This window comes from Artemia franciscana, chromosome 8, assembly GCF_032884065.1.
Source record: "Artemia franciscana chromosome 8, ASM3288406v1, whole genome shotgun sequence".
NCBI lineage: Eukaryota > Metazoa > Arthropoda > Branchiopoda > Anostraca > Artemiidae > Artemia > Artemia franciscana.
The window spans coordinates 7,391,443-7,409,865 of NC_088870.1; the positions used below are offsets into that span (position 1 = coordinate 7,391,443).

At 35.2% G+C, this 18,423-nt stretch overlaps 2 protein-coding genes across 4 annotated transcripts in view; one reads left to right on the forward strand and one right to left on the reverse strand.

The window, feature by feature from the left end:
- LOC136029921 (cytosolic 5'-nucleotidase 3-like) overlaps positions 1–11,103 on the reverse strand; it is a 144,860-nt gene extending 133,757 nt beyond the window's left edge. For 2 of the 3 annotated variants that reach the window (XM_065708446.1, XM_065708447.1), the window contains exon 1: positions 3,724–4,029. In XM_065708446.1, the coding sequence (XP_065564518.1) occupies positions 3,724–4,003 (280 nt within the window). In that variant the 5' untranslated portion in view covers positions 4,004–4,029. Of the gene's footprint in view, positions 1–3,723; positions 4,030–10,796 lie in introns of those variants that run through there. The other variant, XM_065708448.1, reaches the window with a different exon arrangement.
- Positions 11,104–15,592: 4,489 nt separating this feature from the next.
- LOC136029917 (uncharacterized) overlaps positions 15,593–18,423 on the forward strand; it is a 71,399-nt gene continuing 68,568 nt past the window's right edge. The window contains exon 1 of the mRNA XM_065708443.1: positions 15,593–15,742. Coding sequence (XP_065564515.1) covers positions 15,681–15,742 — 62 coding nt within the window. The 5' untranslated portion in view covers positions 15,593–15,680. The remainder of the gene's footprint in view (positions 15,743–18,423) is intronic.

The following is an 18,423-nucleotide window of genomic DNA, read 5'->3' on the forward strand; positions in this document are numbered from 1 at the left end:
TCCCTAACACTCGTCCAACAAACATTCATTCCGCACTCAGACAGCTCTTCACTCTGACACAAAATGAAAGATATTTTCATTCACATATCAAACAGTTCGTGGTAACGAACTGTAGTAAGGAGTGACCCGGCTCAATAGTAACCAAAACTCTAAAAAATGGAATTTTTATACCAATAGCTACATCAAAAGAATTGCATTTTAATGCAGATTTTAAATATATAAGTTTCATCAAGTTTAGTCTTACCCATCGAAAGTTACGAGCCTGAGAAAATTTTCCTTATTTTAGAAAATAAGGCGAAACACCTCCTAAAAGTCATAGAATCACACCATCAGATTCAGCGTATCAGAGAACCCTATTATAGAAGTTTCAAGCTGTTATCTACAAAAATGTGGAATTTTGTATTTTTTTGCCAGAAGACAGATCACGGATGCGTGTTTATTTGTTTGTTTGTTTGTTTTTTCTCCCAGGGGTGATCATATCGACCCTCTTGTCCTAGAATGTTGCAAGAGGGCTCATTCTAACGGAAATGAAAAGTTCTAGTGCCCTTTTTAAGTGACCAAAAAAATTGGAGGGCACCTAGGCCCCCTCCCACGCTAATTCTTTTTCCAAAGTCAACGGAAAATTCTGAGATAGCCATTTTATTCAGCGTAGTCGAAAAATCTTATAACTATGTCTTTGGGGACGACTTACTCCCCCACAGTCCCCGTGGGAGGGGCTATAAGTTACAAACTTTGACCAGTGCTTACATATAGTAATGGTTATTGGGAAGTGTACAGACGTTTTCAGGGGGATTTTTCGGTTGGGGGAGGGGTTTAGAAGAGGGGAACATGTTGGGGGAACTTTCCATTGAGGAATTTGTCATAGGTGAGGAAAAGTTCCATGAAGGGAGCGCAGGATTTTCTAGCAGTATTTAAAAAAACACAATGAAAAAATAAATATGAAAAAGTTTTTTCAACTGGAAGTAAGGAGCAGCATTAAAACTTAAAACGAACAGAAATTATTAAGCATATGAGGGGCTCACCTCCTCCTAATACATCGCTCTTTACGCTAAAGTATTTTTAGCAATTTCAACTATTTATTCTACGGCTTTTGTGATCCAGAGGTACCAGCGTGGGGATGAACCCCTCATATATGTAATAAAAACATGAGAATACAAAAGTTCGTTACGTAAGCTAATTTAGAAGTTACGTATATCTTTTGCTAATAAAAATAGTCGTAAAAATTAGAAGTTCTAGTTGCCTTTTTAAGTAGCCGAAAAATCGGAGGGCAACTAGGCTTCCTCCCCCGCTCCTTTTGTTCTCAAAATCAGTCGATCAAAACTATGAGAAAGCCATTTAGCCAAAAAAAAAATAAAAAAAATATGCAAATTTCGTTTTAATTATTCCTCTGCGGAGAGCCAAAATCAAAACATGCATTGATTCAAAAACGTTCAAAAATTAAATAAAAAAACAAGTTTTTTTTAACTGAAAGTAAAGAGCGACATTAAAACTTAAAACGATCAGAAATTACTTCGTATATGAAAGGGGCTGCTCCCTCATCAGCCCCCCGCTCTTTACGCTAAAGTTTTTTACTGTTTTAAAAAGAAGAGTTGAGAGAAAGAGTCAAACTTAAGTGTAAAGAGGGGGGCGTTGATGAGGAAGCAGCCCCTTTCATATACGAAGTAATTTCTGATCGTTTTAAGTTTTAATGTCACTCCTTACTTTCCGTTAAAAAAAACTTGTTTTTTTTATTAAATTCACACATAGGGCGAAAGTAGGGGCCGGCCGTCAACCTAAACTTTCCCAAAAATTTTCTTCTCCCTCCCCAATCCAAAATAATCCCCCCTCACCAGCAACAAGCTCTTCAAATCCTCTCTGTTCAACCCAAATCTAAAATAAATCTCCTCCTCCCAGTACTCTTTACCTCGGGAGTAAAACTTCAAAGATGTAAATGTGTCCTTTTGGGCTTGCCACTCTTGGATTTCGTGGTCATTTGGAATTTGTTGGAGTTCCCTCCATAGTGACACGCTCTCATTCATTAGGCCTTTTCCTTCATTCCACATCTCCTACACGCCATAAAGGTCCAGTATTCTCTTGACCTAATTTGGCCACGAATCAAACATGTGGAAATATTTTTTAAGGGGCCGTGGTAAAATAAAGTTTAGAATCCGTATAACACCGTTGATTTTGAACGAGGATAATTTTTAAAGAGCTTTGAGACTTTAACGTAGAAAGCAAGGGCTGAGGAAGGGAACACTCCCTCATATGTGCTTCCATTTCTGTTTCTTTAAAGATTTAATGCTGCTCCTCACTTTCAGTTGAAAAGCTTGTTTTTTTCATTTAGTTATCTTAAATATTATAGCAACAAATATTCTTATCGAGCCCTGAACAAAATTTCGTTTTTTCATCATAGGACTGTGCATGTAGCAGCCGCGATAAATCTGGGGAAAATATAAATATATTAGAAATATTAGAAAATATAATATTAGAAAATATATTAGAATTCTAATATTAGAAAATATAGAAAATATTAGAAGCTACAGTAATGACGGTGGTCAAGTATGGTTCTGAAACGTGAGTGACGGAAGACGGAGGAGGATTTGCTAGATGTTTTCTAGAAGAATTGTCCACAATGGTTCTGGGTACCCATTTGACTAACTGTATTATATAAGTAAGCTATACAAAAGTGCGGTTATATTCTATTTTCTAGGGCTATGATGAAAGGAAGGTAGAGGTGACAGATTTCCAAAGATTGTACTTTCCAGACATCCATCTTGGGACAAATTAAAAGTAGGTCATCCCCTAATGGGGTGGAAGAAGAACTAAGAAATAATTTAAAAGAAATTTGAACTTTTTGTTAGGGTGTAAGGAGTGAAGCTTTGAATAGATTGCGATCAAGGAGGAGCGTTTACAGCGATGCCACCCTCGGGCGGTTTCGTGCTGCTGTGAGTTGTTAGTAGTATTAGTTGTAGTATATTTTCTCTACTATGATGGTGTATATAAATGTGCATGGGTGGCAACCCTGAACCTGACAGCAGTGCAAAGCTTCTGTTATACTTTACTCCTTTATTATAAAATATATTCCAAAGTGCCTCCATGTTGGAAATTCAAACTTTATTACTGATTCAAGTACAAATGTTAAGTGACATATACCCACATATATAAACAACACACACCTAACACCAGTAACAAGCAAAAACAATAATGCGACCGTTTATATCCATGGTATTGATTAAAGCTTTTGCTTTAGATGTTTAGACAGTCATGTGTAGGCTGTCATGTCTATGTGTAGACTGCCATTTTTTAAAGGTGTTGGGAGCGTGTAGAGGCGACATCAAGTTGGATAATATTGCTGCACATTGTAGAGGAACGCTGCGTTATAATCATATATTACTATATACTAAATATATTATATAGTACACTAAATATACTAAATATAGTATAATATACTAAATAAAGTATACTAAATAAATATATTAAATAAAGTATAATGCTATATATACATACATAACTATATACATATATTACTATGTGTTTAATATATATTACATATATTATTGATTTCTAAAGGCATAACTATGATTTGTCACATCTTCCCCATTGAGATCAAACTTATTTCTGGACACAAGTGCAAACAGTAAGTGGCGACTACCCAACTGAACAATTTTAATGATTTACCATGTATCTTTTGAAAGATCTGTACGATGCATTATTTACTAATATTTATTAGCTATAAAAAATTACCAGTGCATGTTAATCCCTTTTTTCCATCATGGTAAGCCTTAGTCATGGTATAATCGAAGTCGGTAATTACTTGGATCCTATTTATGCCACCTTTGGTAAAATAAGTAAGTTTGTCCTGCAGAATGCCTGGGTTTTTAGCATAAATCTTTCCACTAGGAGTATATGCCTTTTTCAAACATTTATTCAACGTTTCATTAGGAATTTTGTCTTTACTTCGAAATTGAGTGATTGCGCTTGGAGATTTGTTCAATAAACGTTGCTTTATAACTCTAAAAAACATTTTCTTTTTGGCTTGTAAAATACAACTAATTTGTCGATTAAGACTCACTTTTATCAGTGTAATATGGGTTTTTTAAGGCAAATATACTTAATTGGCCAAGATAACAGTTAAAAGAATTATTTTTAGAATTTTTGCAATTCTCGTTTTTCCCATTAGCGAACAAAAACAAAAGCCCAACCAACCATCCGCGAAGCGTAAATTTATTTTGTTAAATGTACTTCAAACTAAAATAACGCAGAAAATTTAAAACAAAATTAAAGAGTAAATGAAAAGTTTAGTATAAGCAAAAATTAGCTCCTGATAAGTCAAATCTGAAAGGAGTAGAAATAAGAATTAATGAAGGAATAAAAATCAATCCGTATATTAGTCGCGTGAACCATGAGGTCAAACTTTAAAAATATTAATTGAAATGATAAAATCTCATATCTACTTTATTAAAAATGAAAAAAATTCCAAGATTTCTTCTGTTTTCATTATAAAATAAAGATCGATAACTATTATAAATTTAAATTCTGTTCGTTTTGAGTTTCAATGTTGCTCCTTACTTTCCGTTAAAAAAACTTGCTTTTTTTAATTTAATTTCTGAACGCTTTTGAATCGATGCACGTTTTGATTTTGGCTCTCCACAGATGAATAATTGAAACAAAATGTGTATATTTGTTTTTTTTTTGGCTAATTGAATTTCTCGTAGTTTTGATCGAAGGATTATGAGAAAAAAGGAGCGGGGGAGGAGGCCTAGTTGTCCTCCAATTTTTTGGTCACTTAAAAAGGTAACTAAAACTTTTAGTTTTTTACAAATGTTTTTATTAGTAAAAGATATACGTAACTTACAAATTGACTTACGTAACGAACTTCTGTCGTCTCATGTTTTTATTACGTGTATGAAGGGGTTCACCTCCTCGTCAGTACCTCTCTCTTTAAACTTAAGCTTAAATTTTGTCCCAATTTCTTAAGAATGATCCCTGAATCACAAAAACCGTAGAATAAATGGTTGAAATTACTAAAAATGCTTTAGCGTAAAGAGCGAGGCATTAAAAGGAGGTGAGCCCGACATATACGTAATAATTTTTGTTTGTTTTAAGTTTTAATGCTTCTCCTTACTTTCAGGTGAAAAAAACTTTTTAACATTTATTTTTTTATTGTTTTTTTTTTAATAATGCTAGATAATCCTGCGCTCCCTTCATAAAACTTTTCTTCCCCCATGGCAAATTCCTCCAAGAAAAGTTCCCCCAGCATATCTACCTCTTCTCAACCCCCCTGATCTGAAAATCCCGCAGAAAACGTCTGTACACTTCTAAATAACCTTTACCATATGTAAGCACTGCTCAAAGCTTGTAACTTGTGGCCCCTCCCAAGGGAACTGTGGGGGATAAAGTCGTCCCCAAAGACATAGTTATAAGGGTTTGTGACTACAATGAATAAAATAGCTATCTCAGAATTTTGATCCGGTGACTTTGGGAAAATAATTAGCGTGGGAGGGGGCCTAGGTGCCCTCCAACTTTTTTGGTCACTTAAAAAGGGCACTAGAACTTTTCTTTCCGTTAGAATGAGCCCTCTCACCAGATTCTAGGACCGCTGGGTCAACATGATCACCACTGGGAAACAAAAACAAACAAACAAATAAACACGCATCCGTGATCTACCTTCTGGCAAAAAATACAAAATTCCACATTTTCGTAGATAGGAGCTTGAAAATTCTACAATAGAGTTCTCTGATATGCTGAATCTGATGCTGTGATTTTCGTTAAGAATCTATGACTTTTAGGGGTTGTTTCCCCCTATTTTCTAAAATAAGACAGATTTTCTCAGACTCGTAACTTTCGATAAGTGAGATTAAACTTGATGAAACTTATATATTTAAAATCAGCATTAAAATGTAATTCTTTTGATGTAGCTCTTGGTATCAACATTCCATTTTATAGAGTTTTGGTTACTATTGAGCAGGGTCGCTCCTTACTACAGTTGGTTAACACGAATTGTTTGATATGTGAATAAAAATATCCTTCATTTTGTGTCAGAGTATGAAAAGCTGTCCAAGTGCGGAATGAATGTTTGTTGGACGAGCTTTAGGGAATAAACGTTAGTAAATTGAGCAGATGTCTCAGAGGAACACGTGTGCTATTAAAAAGTTGTGTAAGTTTCTTTGTATTGGGATTAAGCATAGGGAATTGTGTTTGAAGGGATTACATAAAAAACTAGTTTTTTAACTGAAAGTAAGGAGCGACATTAAAACTTAAAACGAACAAAATTACTCCGTATATGAAATCGGTCCCCTCCGCAATCCCTCACTCTTTACGCTAAAGTTTGACTCTTTGCCAAAATTCTGCTTTTTAAAACAATTAAAAGCTAAAACAATAAAGTTAAAAACAATTAAAATAAGGCAATTTTTTTAGGCTCGTAACTTTTGATGACAAAGACTAAATTTGATGAAACTTGTAAATTTAAAATCAGCATGAAAATCTGATTCTTTTGAAGTACATTTTAGCATCAAAATTCCATTTTTTAGAGTTTCGTTTACTATTGAGCCGGGTCGATCCTTACTACAGTTCGTTACCACGAACTGTTTGATAGATTTTTGTCGGTTCTGGGAGTTAAATTTTATTATGGTTGTTGTTAGTAAGTTAAAATTGTTGACCTTGTTGTGGTTTTTGTTCTTTTTTTGATTTGTATTATTTAAAGTTGTATTTTGTTCCTCAAGCTTTGTTTGTTGGCTGTATTTTGTGTTGCCATTCCACGCAGGCTTTTTGCAATAAATCTGATCTTATCTATGGTATCTTCCTTCGATTTTATGAAATAATACCAAAACCGAATTTTTAGTAATAAGAAATTTATTAAGACAAACTTTTATAAATGAAGAGGACGAATAACCATTCTATATTATTTTATAACAGTTCGTGGTAAAGAACTGTAAATGAGGAGTGCAACTGCTCAAAAGTAATCGAAATAAACACCAAAAATAAGAAGAACAATAGCGAATTCTGTTCACAAGACAGTGGGAAACAAATTAGAATGAATATTTCGGCCCTATGTCCATGGACTGTCCTCAGCAAGACATAAATATATAAGAAGAAAAGACATACAAAAGGATAAAATCAAAACAACTAAAATGAAAATTTTTTCAAAACAGTTCCAGCATCCTTACCTCAGCGGAATTCAACTAGGAGAGATTAATAAATTGTAATGAAACGAGGCAGTTCAATAAAATGAAAGAGAATGTTTTAAAAACACGTTATTAATGCTGCTCTTGCTTTTGTGGCTGCTGATTTTAGGTCTATTTGTGACTCTCAGGCTCAGTAACACAGGTTCTGTTTTAATATCCATTGTTTTTTTTTACAATATTTTGTAAGATCATTTTGAATTAAGTTTGTGTATAGGGCTTTTAGTCAATATTCTTCTTCGCTATATAAGGAACCGAAACTCTAAAAAAAACCGAATTTTGATAGCAATGGGTACACCAAACGAATCAAGTTTGTGTATTAATTCTAAATTAATTAAGTTCAATAAGTTTAATCTTACCAATCTGAAGTTATGAGCCTTAGGAAATTTGCCCAATTTTTGAAAAAGAGGGAAACATCCCTAAAAGTCTTATGGTATTAATGAAAATCCCACCACCAGATTCAAAATATCAGAAATCCCCCCGTAAAGGCTTCAAGCTTCTACACATAAAAATGTGGATTTTGCGGGGTTTTTTTATTTATTTTTTTTTTTTTTAGCCAGAAGAAAGATCACGGATGTGCTTTTATTTGTTTTTTTTTTTTTCTCCTCGGGTAATCGCATAGAACCAGTGATTCTAAAAGATCAAGAGGGGTCTCAGCTGACCGGAAATTGAATTCCCAGTGCCCTTTTAAGTGAAAAAAGATTGAAGGGAAGCTATCCCCGCGCCCCTTTTCTCCCCAAGTCATCCGATGAAAGTTTTAGATAGTCATTTTGTTCAGAATAATTTTGTTCAGAATCCGTTCCAGTTATGTCAATCATGTATCTAGGACTCGTAATTATTTTTCCACCAAGTTTCATCCCGATCCCTTCATTCTAAGTGTTTTTCAAGATTTAGGTTCCCCCTCCCAAATCCCCCCAAATGTCACCAAATCTGGTTGGGTTTAAATTAAGAGCTCTGAGCCACGATATCCTTCTAATTATCAAATTTCATTGAGATCCGATCACCTGTTGGTAAGTTGAAAATACCTCATTTTTTCTAATTTTTCAGAAATAACCCCCCCCCAACTATCCAAAAGAGAGCGGATCCGTTCCGTTTATGTCAATCATGTATCTAGCACTTGTATTTATTTTTCCCACCAAGTTTCATCCCAATCCCTCCACTTTGTGTTTTCCAAGTTTTAGGTTTCCCCCTCCAAACCCCCCCCCCCCCCCTAATGTCACCAGATCAGGTAGGAATTTAAAATAAGAGCTCTAAGACACGATATCCTTCTAAACATCAAATTAAATTGAGATACGATCACCCGTTCGTAAGTTAAAAATACCTCATTTTTTCTAATTTTTCAGAATTACCCCCCCCCCCCCAACTACCCCAAAGAGAGCGGATCCGTTCCGATTATGTCAATCATGTATCTGGGACTTGTGCTTATTTTCTCATCAAGTTTCATCCCGATCCCTCCACTCTAAATGTTTTCAAATGTTTTAGGTCCCCCCCTCCAACTCCCCCCAATGTCATCAGATCCGGTCGGGATTTAAAATAAGAGCTCTAAGACACAATATCATTCCAAACATCAAGTTTCATAAAGATCCCATCACCCATTCATAAGTTAAAAATACTTCATTTTTTCTATTTTTCCGAATTAACCGGCCCCCCAACTTCCCCCCAGATGGTTAAATTGGGAAAACGACTATTTCTAATTTAAGCTGGTCCCGTCCCTGATACGCCTGCCAAATTTCATCGTCCTAGCTTACCTGGAAGTGCCTAAAGTAGCAAAACCGGGACCGACAGACAGACAGACCGACAGAATTGGCGATTGCTATATGTCACTTGGTTAATACCAAGTGCCTTAAAAACAGATTGATTACGAAGCAGATGATGAACGTTTGGTATCCTCTCAAGAACATTTCAAAGTCAATTTCATTTTCTTTCAAGTGCAAATGACACAATAATACTTATGCTTTTAAGATTAGAGAAGGGGGAAAAGGGTAGAAGACAAAGTCCTGTTTGCAGTAATTCTGTTAGTTTTAAGTCTGACTTCAACGTTCAATTTAATTTTTGCTCTTTTTAAGATTTACTTATATATATATATATATATATATATATATATATATATATATATATATATATATATATATATATATATATATATATATATATATATATATATATATATACATATATATATATATATCTATATATATATATATATATATATATATATATATATATATATATAGTTACATTTACCATCCCTATGTTTTCTATGATCATTCATTTGAATTTCTGTTGGTTTTGGATTTTGTTTATTCTTTAGTTGTAATTTCTGATAGTTTAGAATTGGGATCATTATAGGAATTTATTTCTGCTGGTCTTGAGTTTAATATGGCTCTTTACTTTTCTTTGAAAAACTTCCTTTTTGGAGAGTTTTAAAATTAATTTCTGTTTGTATTGATAGCCCATGTTTTGTTCTTGGTTAATAAAAAGAAGATTTCTCTAGTTTTTCATGTCTCTGGCGTAAGAATTAAAACATCTGATATTAATTCTAATTAGTAGCTTCTTATTTATTTCAACACCTCCTTCAACATTCCCTGGGATATTTCAAATACGCCTTTCGAACAACCAAGATGCGCATACTACCTTTTGATTGAATATTCTAGCCCTTAGCCTCTCTTAAAATATTGCAGATATACTCTTTTGATAACCTAGAAATACATAGTATCTTTTGATATGGTTCAACATCCCACCCAGCATTCCCCGAAGGTTAAAGTTTTTCTTCTACATGACCTGAATACAACCTAATATTTTCAGCTGTTCCCGAGATATTGCTGATGCGCCCTTTTGAGAATCAGCATGCATATAGTGTGTTTTAGTTTTGTTCGACATCTCCTAATATTTACTAAAAGTAGTCAAAAAGAAACGTACTACCAGTTGCAAGCAATTGCAGTCACAATCACAAAATGTTACAATCGAAAGTAACCACCGTTACAGTCAGAACCAGTCGCAATTGGAGCCGCAGTAGCATTAGTAGTAGTAGTGACCCTGAAAATTTTAAGTTAACACCCTTACCCGTTCCTAAGATATTGCAAATAATCCCTATTGATAACATGGATGCAAATATTGTCTTTCGATTCAGCTCGCCATAGCTCTCAACATTCCCCAAAATGTTACCTCAATGCTCCTAGTGTTTTCAGACAAACCCAGTATCCAATATTCCTGCTTTCCCAATTATAAATCAAGCATATTGAAATGGACAAATTGAAAGTTTTACAATCCTTGCCCCGAGGGGTGTGGGAGCATGAAATCCCAAAAGCATAGGTATTAAATCTTGTGAGTATTCAAATAAAATGACTTTTCAAGATTTCTATCTGTGTAGGGAGTATTTATAAAATAGGGTGGCAGGCTGCCCTCTGTTTCTTTTCAACTTCAGTCTCAATATCCAACTTAAAACCCTTCTAAGCAAATAGGGAGCAACGGCAGTACCCAGACTATTTGTTATTTCTTATGCCTAAATTGAACCCTGAAACATATACTACTTATGATACACTGTTACAGGTATTACACTACATACGATGTAGTTTAACGACACATTACCTACGATACGCCCTTGTTAATATATTAGCAATACAATATATAAATTACCATCACAGGTTAGCCCTTCCTTTTTCTTATGGTGTGCTTTAGTCATGGTGTGATCGAAGTCAGTAATTACTTGTAACTTAGAATGACCTCCTTTACCAATAGAAACAAGTTTTTCCTTCACAACAGTAGGATTTTTACTATATATTTTTCCATTGGGTACATTACCCGTTTGCAAATATTTTTGTAACGTTTCACAGGACATTTGGCTTTATTTAGCACCGTTGTTAATCGTTTGAAATATGTAACAAATTTTTCTTTAAACTATAAACAGATTTCTAGCTGATGAAAAATACACAAACTAGTATGGATTACGATTTACCTTTATCAGCTGAATGTGGATTTATTAAAGCAAATATAGTTGATTTGTCAAGATAACAGTTCTTAAAATTTTGAGATTTTTTCTCTTTTAAGTTTCCCACAACTATATAGAAACAAAGTTCTCGACAAACACGTCATGTCGTGACTTTTGACTAATTTAACATACTAAAAAATATATATATATATATATATATATATATATATATATATAAGCCTTTACAAATCTAAATCCCAACCACAGGGAAAAAAATTTGCTAATATTTGGCGATTACCTACGTAGCCTTTTCTTGAAACATCCTAAACGAATATATCAACTAACAAAAGCTAAGAGCTCATATGGCACTTGTGACGAGGCATGAAGAGCTAAGAGCCGATAGATCATATGGTATGAGCTCTAACGAAATTCTATGAATCAATAGATTGATTTAAAAGGAAAATAAGAGGCTTAATGCCGGTCAGGATTTAAAATAAGTTCTCTGAGTCACGATGTCCTTCTAAATACCAAAATTCATTAAGATCCGATCACCCACTCGTATGTTATAAATACCTAATTTTTTGTAATTTTTCCTCTCCCTTTAGCCCCCCAGATGGTAGAATCTGGGAAAACGACTTTATCAAGTCAATTTGTGCAGCTCCCTGACACGCCTACCAATTTTCATCGTCCTAGCACTTCCAGAAGCACCAAACTCACCAAATCACTGAAACCCTCCCCCTAACTCCCCCAAAGAGACTGAATCCAGTACGGCTCCGTCAATCACATATCAAGGACTTTTGCTTATTATATCCACCAAGCTTCATTATATCCACCAAGCTTCATCCCGACTCTTCTACTCAAAGTGTTGTCCAAGATTTCCCCCTCCAACTCCCCCCAATATCAAAAGATTTGGTCGGGATTTGAAATAAGAGCTCTGAGACATGGATTCCTTCTAAATATCAAATTTCATTAAGATCCGATCACCTATTCGTAAGATAATAATACCCCAATGTTCACGTTTTCCAAGAATTCCGGTTTCCCCCTCCAATCCCCCCAATGTCAAAAGATATGGTCGGAATTTAAAATTAGAGCTTTAAAGCACAAGATCCTTCTAAATATCAAATTTCATTAAGTTCTGGTCACCCTTTCGTAGGTTACAAATACCTCAATCTTCAAAATTACCCCTCCCCCATCCAACTCCACCAAAGAGAGAACATCCGGTCTGGTTATGTCAGGCACGCATCTTAGACAGGTTTTTATTCTTCACATCCATTTTTATCCTAATCTCACCGCGTTCAGTATTTCAAAGATTTCTGGTACCCTCCAACTACCCTCCCCCAAATTACGCTGGATCTGGTTAGGATTTAAAATAAGAGATCTGAGTTACGAGGTACTTCTTAAGATAAAATTTCATTAAGATCTGTTCACTTCTTCGTAAGTTGAAAATACGTCATTTTTTCTAATTTTTCAGAATTAACCCCCCCTCCCCAATAGAGCATATCCGTTCTAATTATGTAAATCACGTATCTAAGACTTTTGCTTATTTTTCACACCACGTTTCATCCCGATTCCTCCAATCTAAGCGTTTTCCATCATTTTAGGTTCTCCCACCCCAAACGTCCCCCAGATTCACCAGATCCGGTCGGGACTTAAAATAAGAGCTTTGAGACACGATATCCTTTTAAATATCAAATTTCATTGAGATCCGATCACCCATTCTTAAGTTTAAAACACCTGATTTTTTTTAATTTTCACAATTAGCCCCCCCCAACTACCCCAAAGAGAGCAGATCCGGTCCGGTTATGTCAGTCACGTATATTAGACAAGCTTTTATTCTTCCCATCCAGTTTCATCTTGATCTCACCGCTTTAAGTACTTTCAAAGATTTCTGGTCCCCCTCCCATCTGCCCCCCCAGTTACGTTGGATCCGGTTGAGATTTAAAATAAGAGATTTGAGTTAAGAGGTCCTTCGTAACTCAAACCTTAATACGAAATTTCATGAAGATCCGATCACTTCTTCGTAAGTTAAAAAAACGTCATTTTTTCTAATTTTTCAGAATTACCCCCCCCCCCCCTCAATAGAGCGCATCCGTTCCAATTATATAAATCACGTATCTAAGACTTTTGCTTATTTTTTCCGCCAAGTTTCATCCGGATCCCTCCACTCTAAGTGTTTTCCAAGTTTTAGGTTTTCCCCTCCCAACTCCCCCCACCCCCAATGTCACCAGATCTGGTCGGTATTTGAAATGAGAGCTCTGAGAAACGATAACCTTCTAAATATCAAATTTCATTGAGATCACCCGTTCGTAAGTTAAAAATACCTCATTTTTTAATTATGCAGAATCACCCCCCCCCCCTACTGCCCCAAAGAGAGTGGATCCGTTCCGGTTATGTCAATCATATATCTAGGACTTGTGCTCATTTTTCCAACCGAGTTTCATCCCGATCCCTCCACCCTAAGTGTTTTCTAAGATTTTAGGTTTCCCCCTCCCAACTCCCCCCCCCAATATCACCAGATCAGGTAGGTATTTAAAATAACACCTCTGAGACACGATATCCTTCCGAACATCAAATTTCATTAAGATCTGATCAGCCGTTCGTAAGTCAAAAATACTTCAATTTTTCTTTTATTCCGAATTAAAGGGGCCTCCCGCTCCCCCCAGATGGTCAAATTGGAAAAAACGACAATTTCTAATTTACTCTGGTGGTATCTGGTTACTTTTGTGGTATCTGCAACAACAGAAAAGTGCTGTTGAATTTAATGTTTTAGTAATACGACATTAGACTTTACAATCACTTTACTGGCTTAGTTTTCGATAGGTAAATAAGCTGGTATATAAATAATGCAAAATTAATAGAATAAAATTGGTCTCATTTGGTAAAAAAAAATGAATAATTTTTATAACATTTTTGCCCAAAACATTTGGTGAAAATGACCAGCCAGTCAGTAAATGCCCTCCCCCCCCCCACCATTTTGGCTAGTGGCACCTGTAGTCGTAATATCGAACAGTTCGTGATAAAGAACTGTAAGCGAGAAGCGACTCACCTAAATAATAACCGAAACTTTAAAAAACGTAATTTTGAAACCAATAGATACATCAAAAGAATTGAATTTTTTCCGGTACCTGATACGCCTGCCAAATTTCATCGTCCTAGCTTACCTGGAAGTGCCCAAAGTAGCAAAACCGGGATCAATGGACCTACAGAATTTGCAATTGCTACATCACTTTGTTAATACAAAGTGCCATAAAAAATAATAATAACCTTCTCCCAAACACCCCTGGGGGAACGATCATCACAAAAATACAGCGCCAGCCACCCCTATTACATTCAATTTGCTCCTCCCCCAGTCCTATAGCCTACTCTCACTCCCCAGAAAAAAATAAACAATCAAGCAGCTATGTTGCTATAATTTTTCTGTACATATTACATTTTTTTAATGAATATGATCCCTGTGGAATTTACATCAGTTTCCAGGAGCAGTCAATAGTCAACTCTTTCAAACATATAGATAAACACAATTTATTTTAAAAGATGCGTTTTAACCAAACCAATGTTCACTATTATAGTTGCAGAGATAGTTGCAACAAAGTAACAGAAAGCTTAAAAATGTGTTTAGGAAAAAAATGTATCGTACTTATATCTGAAGCTGGTTCGAGAATGAATTTGGGGATGAACTGCTATTTTTACTAAAAATAACTATTTGACTATTTGTCGACCCTGTGACATTACTGAATCCCAGTGGTAACTGAAGTAAGGTCTTGATGTATTTTCTCGGGGTTTATAAATGCAGTATGAAATTTGTGTCATGTTTAGAAAAAAGGGCATTTAATGGTTTACCCTTATGCTGTGTTATATAACAGTGAGCATGATTTTCCAAAGTTGAGAACTCCTCGTTCAATTTGGGGGAGTAGTAAACGAAGTTTACCGAGCCATAATTTCAGTAAAAGGAATAATGTTCCAATATTCGCATATTGTTTTACAAGGGGAGCAGTATTACCAGAAGTGGGGTTAAAGTTACGCCACCATAAAAGTGAAAACGTGCCGAAGCTCCATTATTATAACAGAAATTCGCCGAGTGAACCATTCCCCCCTTCCCCCAAAAATGTGTCGAATTGAAAATTCCAATGCCAACCGCTTCAAAAAAGCACCGAAATGGCACAAATGTACCCTACTTGTGCATCTGTGTGGAAGATATTTCGATGAACATCCTAAAATGTCCAATTTACTCTAAAATAGGGTTGCCAATTTCCGACGTCTAAAAAGAGTGCAAATCAAGGCCAAAAAGAGTAATTAGGCTAAAAAAAGTACTTATCAAAAAATTTGCGCATCCCCTCTTCTATGCCCACTCCGAGGTAAAAAGAGCGCATTTCACACGAAAAAAGTACAATTTGGTGATTCTCCTCTGTATCTTCTTTGAGGCTAGAAAAAGAGTGCATTTCACACGTAAAGTGTACCAGTTGGCAACCCTGCTCTAAACTGGTCCATTAAACAAACTGGCTGTAAACCAGTATGTAAATTTCTTTGGTTCTGCCTGTGCTAGTGTTTACATTCTGTTGAACAAAATTTAGAGAACATCGTCTGTTTTTAATATGAGGAAGTTGTTTCTGCTTTCTAAAAGACTGCTAAAATATAAATGGATTGAAAGCAGTCAGTAAGATACTTTTCTATAAATAGGCTAATTCTTCGTGACGTAGGGTAATATACACTCACGAATTAATTGGAAATAAAATAACGAATATTGCAGTTTGTTCAAAAACATTTTAAATAGACCATAACCACTGTGTAAATTATCCCAGAACCCCCCCCCCCCCATTGATAATCCTCCTCACCTCGTCGGAAGTTTTTTTTTTCTCCGATCCTCCACCCCCTGAAACAGATTAAACATAAAGCTGTTTTTGAATTTTATTAAGTAAAAAAAACTTAACCGAAAGTAAGGAGCGACATTAAAACTTAAAATGAACAGAAATTACCTCGTATATGAAAGGGGCTGCATCCTCATCAACGCCCGGCTATTTACGCTAAAGTTTGACTCTTTCTCCCAACTCTTCTTTTTAAAACAGTAAAAAACTTTAGCGTAAAGAGCGAGGCGTTGATGAGGAAGCAGCCCCTTTCATATATTTAAATAATTTCTGTTCGTTTTAAGTTTTAATGTTGCTCCTTACTTTCAATTAAAAAACTTGTTTTTTTTATTTAATTTCTGAACGTTTTTGAATCAATGCATGTTTTGACTTTGGCTCTCCGCAGAGGAATAATTAAAACCAAATTTGTATACTTATTTTTTTGGCTAAATGGCTTTCTCATAGTTTTGATCAAATGATTTTGAGAAAAAAAGGAGCGGGGGAGGAAGCCTAGTTGCGCTCCTTTTTTTGGTTACTTGAAAAGGCGGCTAGAACTTATAATTTTTTACGAATGTTTTTATTAGCAAAAGATATATGTAATTTAAAAATTAGCTTACGTAACGAACTTTTGTATTCTCATATTTTTATTACATATATGAGGGATTCACCCCCTCGTCAATGCCTCGCTCTTTACACTAAAGCTTAAATTTTGTCCCAATTCATTAAGAATGACCCCTGAAACGCAAAAACCGTAGAATAAATAGTTGAAATTACTAAAAATACTTTAGCGTAAGGAGCGACATATTAGGAGGAGGTGAGCCCCTCATTTACGTAATAATTTCTGTTCGTTTTAAGTTTTAATGCTGCTCCTTACTTCCTGTTGAAAAAACTTTTCATATTTAATTTTTTATTGTTACTTTTTAAATAATGTTAGAAAATCCTGCGCTCCCTTCATGGAAATTTTCTTCCCTTATGACAAATTCCTAGATAGAAAGTTCCCACAACATATCCCCCTCTTCCAAACCCCTCCCCCAACCAAATAATGAAAACTTCTGCACACTTCCCAATAACCATTACTATATGCAAGCACTGGTCAAAGTTTATAACTTGTAGCCCCACCCACAGGGACTGTAGAGGTGTAAGTTGTCCCCAAAGACATAGTTATAAGGTTTTTCGACTACGCTGAATAAAATGGCAATCTCAGAATTTTGAGCCATTGACTTCGGGAAAATAATTAGCGTGGGAGGGAGCCTAGGTGCCCTCCAATTTTTTCGGTCACTTAAAAAGGGCACTAGAACTTTTCATTTCCGTTAGAATGAGCCCTCTTGCAACATTCTAGGAGCTGAATCTCTGATAAGCTGAATCTGATGGTGTGATTTTCTTTAAGATTCAATGGCTTTTAGGGGGTTTCCCCCTATTTTCTAAAATGAGGCAAATTTTCTCAGGCTCGTAACTTTTGACAGGTATAACTGATCTGGATGCAACTTATATATTTAAAATCAGCATTAAAATGCGATTCTTTTGATGGAGCTATTGGTATCAAAATTCCTTTTTTTTTAGACTTTTTGTTACTATTGAGCCGGGTCGCTCCTTACTACAGTTCGTTACCACGAACTGTTTGATTTCAAGAGGCCACAAAATAACTCCTGAGAGACCACTCAACCGCCATATTTTCTCATATTTAACTATTGTATCCCACTTCATTGAATACTGACGAATATACAAGTTGCCTAAACCCATCATAATATACCAATGTTTCTGTGTATCTTGTATTAAAAACAAAGTAGCAAAAATTTAGGAAAAAAGTAATTTTTTTTTATTTCAGGTGGTGTTTTGTGGTATCTGCAACAACAGAAAAGTGCCGTTGAATTTAATGTTTTAGTAATACGACATTAGACTTTACAATGACTTTACTGGCTTAGTTTTCGATAGGTAAATAAGCTGATATATAAATAATGCAAAATTAATAGAATAAAATTGGTCTCATTTGGTAAAAAAAAAAGAATAATTTTTATAACATTTTTGCCCAAAACATTTGGTGAAAATGACCAGCCAGTCAGTAAATGCCCTCCCCCCCACCATTTTGGCTAGTGGCACCTGTAGTCGTAATATCGAACAGTTCGTGGTAAAGAACTGTAAGTGAGGAGCGACTCACCTAATTTTGAAACCAATAGATACATCAAAAGAATTGAATTTTTATGATGATTTCAAATATAAAAGTTCTACCAAGTTTAGTCTTGTCTATGACAGGTTACGAGCCTGAGAATATTTGCCTTATTTTTGCAAAAATGGTGAACGCCCCCTAAAAGTCACATAATCCTTATGAATATTACGCCATCATATTCAGCTTCATAATCAGCATTACGCCATCATATTCAGCATTACGCCATCATATTCAGCTTCTCAGAAAACCTTGCAGCAGAGTTTTCAACCTCCTATCTAATAAAAAATGTCAAATTTTTAATTATTTGCAGGAGGAAATAGCACGGATGCG